Here is a 2,063-nt window from a genome sequence, read left to right on the forward strand (position 1 = left end):
AAAAAAAAAAGCAATTTTTTAATTTTCAATCATCGTTTCTCTCGTTCTCCTTTTATACTCACTTCTTCAGGTGTTTGAAGAGCGCCTGTATGGTGTCGTGGTTAGGCCGTGGCAGTTGCTTCATCAAATCCTTAACTGCCTGAACTTTCTGCTTATAATCAGGCATTTCTACACAGAAACACAACAGTTACATGTGTGCAAAACATCTCCCTCTAAACACTAGTGTCAAACACTGATCTCCACTCACTGATAGCAGTGATGAAGTTGTTGAAGAAAGCGTAGGGGAACAGCGGTTCTGGTAGCTCACGGAAAAACATCTTCAGAGCTCCAGTGGTCACGTGAATGTCTTCCCATTTACTGTCCTCTAAATCCACTTTCTCATCTGTATTTATGTAGATCAAAGTGACACAAATCATGTTTTTTTTTAAATACACATCAATAATGATCTGTTTCGTATAAATCAGTATGGGTTTAAAAGGTGGCAGGGCGTACCGTGATTAACAGCAAATCTCAGTTTTTGTATAATGGCCAAATTTCCACTGACTCTGTACAAACCATCCACTCCTAACCCTGAATAAAGAAAAAGAGAAAGAAATGACACGAATTACAAAACATTGGAATGCATGTTAGAATGCAGGTCATAGCAGCGAGTATCAACTCATCCAGTTTACTTGCACATCAATATTGTGATATTAAGCAGTGTCATTTTACTATCATTGATACTCTGTTATAGTTTTTGTTAATATTTAAAATTTTATTTTATTTTTATATTTACTGTTTTCACTTTAATGTTAAAATGTTTAGTAATTTTGTTGTCATTTTGATAAAAAAAATTTTTTTAAATGTGTCTATAGTTTTTATTTATTTTTTAGTTTATTTAGTTTTAGCTATTTTATTACTTCAAGTTAAACTAAACAAAACAGAAAAGTTGCCTTGGTAACAGCTGAAATAAAATAAGTTTAATATTTTTAATATATGATTTTATTTCAGTTAATGTTTATTTTAAGTAACAAAAATATTAATTGTTTTAGTTGACTATGATAACACCCTTTTAATATTATTATTAAAATAAATTGAAAATAATGCATATTATTATTATTATTATTATTGACTGCACAACCTTTTCCGTTTTGTGGCGGTGTTGTTTGAAACTAATAATAACTCAGCATACTGTACAATTAATGACAGTACTAAATTACCCAGGAAATAAGAGTGGGAAAGAAAGTGTGCATGTACAGATTGGCAACTACAACAACCATGTACACAGGAATATTAAGGTGGAATTTGATGTGCATGTAACCTATGATAGTCAGTGACAAGGGCTGAAAATAGTAATTAAAGTTTTATTAAGCATTAACATTCAAAGCTGGGGTGAGAGTAAATTTAGGATTTAGATTGTCAATATTCAGCTGCACATGGACTGAACAGAAGAGTACCGTTCTTCTCCACCTGCTCAATGCACATCGAGACAAAGTGAGGGACGGTGGAATTCTCTCTTTGACAAAGACTGCTCAAACTGGAGCCAAACACCTGATCTACAGAGAGAGAAACAATCAAACAATAAAAGTCTTTGAATTTTACCAATAACTCTGTGTCCACCCAGTTCTGTGTGTAGGTACCTTTAATGTAGCCCTTGTCTTTGACGGCCTGTAAAGTGGGTCTGCCTGTGAGGAGCTTCATCAGCTTGGTCTTCTTCTTCTGCTCTGCATTATCCATGCTTACGGATTTCTTAATATCTAAAGCATCATGGGAAGAGAAGTCTATGTAAGGAATGGTACACAACTCCAGGTGCACTGGACTGAATATATGAGTGGGCTGTATCATAAATAAATCACCCACCGCTGACTATGTTATGCATTTTTATTCTTATTAGAGTATTGTGTTGTTAGCTTAGCAATACACTAGACAGCTGCCTAGGGTTTGAAACAGGTCTACAGAATCATTCACATAGGCACACACACACCTCTGCCCTTCTTGGAGTTTCTTTGCTCTTTTTCTTTGTCATGTTTCTCAGTGTCAGGAGATTCTGGCATGTCTTCTTCAATGGCCTCATCAGACTCCCA

The 2,063-nt window shown here is 34.9% G+C and overlaps 1 protein-coding gene across 1 annotated transcript; it reads right to left on the reverse strand.

Annotated features, from left to right (window-relative positions):
* Positions 1-62: 62 nt before the first annotated feature.
* Positions 63-2,057, reverse strand: LOC107683178 (rho GTPase-activating protein 12-like; the record flags this gene model as incomplete). The annotated part of the gene is made up of 6 exons (XM_016479250.1): positions 1,964-2,057; positions 1,620-1,736; positions 1,437-1,535; positions 493-570; positions 248-382; positions 63-168 (listed from the first exon to the last, which is right to left on the reverse strand). Coding segments are annotated over exons 1-6 (605 nt in total), but the record flags the coding sequence as incomplete, so codon positions are not given.
* Positions 2,058-2,063: the final 6 nt, after the last annotated feature.

The sequence above is a fragment of the Sinocyclocheilus anshuiensis genome, unplaced genomic scaffold (assembly GCF_001515605.1).
Source record: "Sinocyclocheilus anshuiensis isolate Anshui unplaced genomic scaffold, SAMN03320099.WGS_v1.1 C33012244, whole genome shotgun sequence".
In the NCBI taxonomy this organism is placed as follows: domain Eukaryota; kingdom Metazoa; phylum Chordata; class Actinopteri; order Cypriniformes; family Cyprinidae; genus Sinocyclocheilus; species Sinocyclocheilus anshuiensis.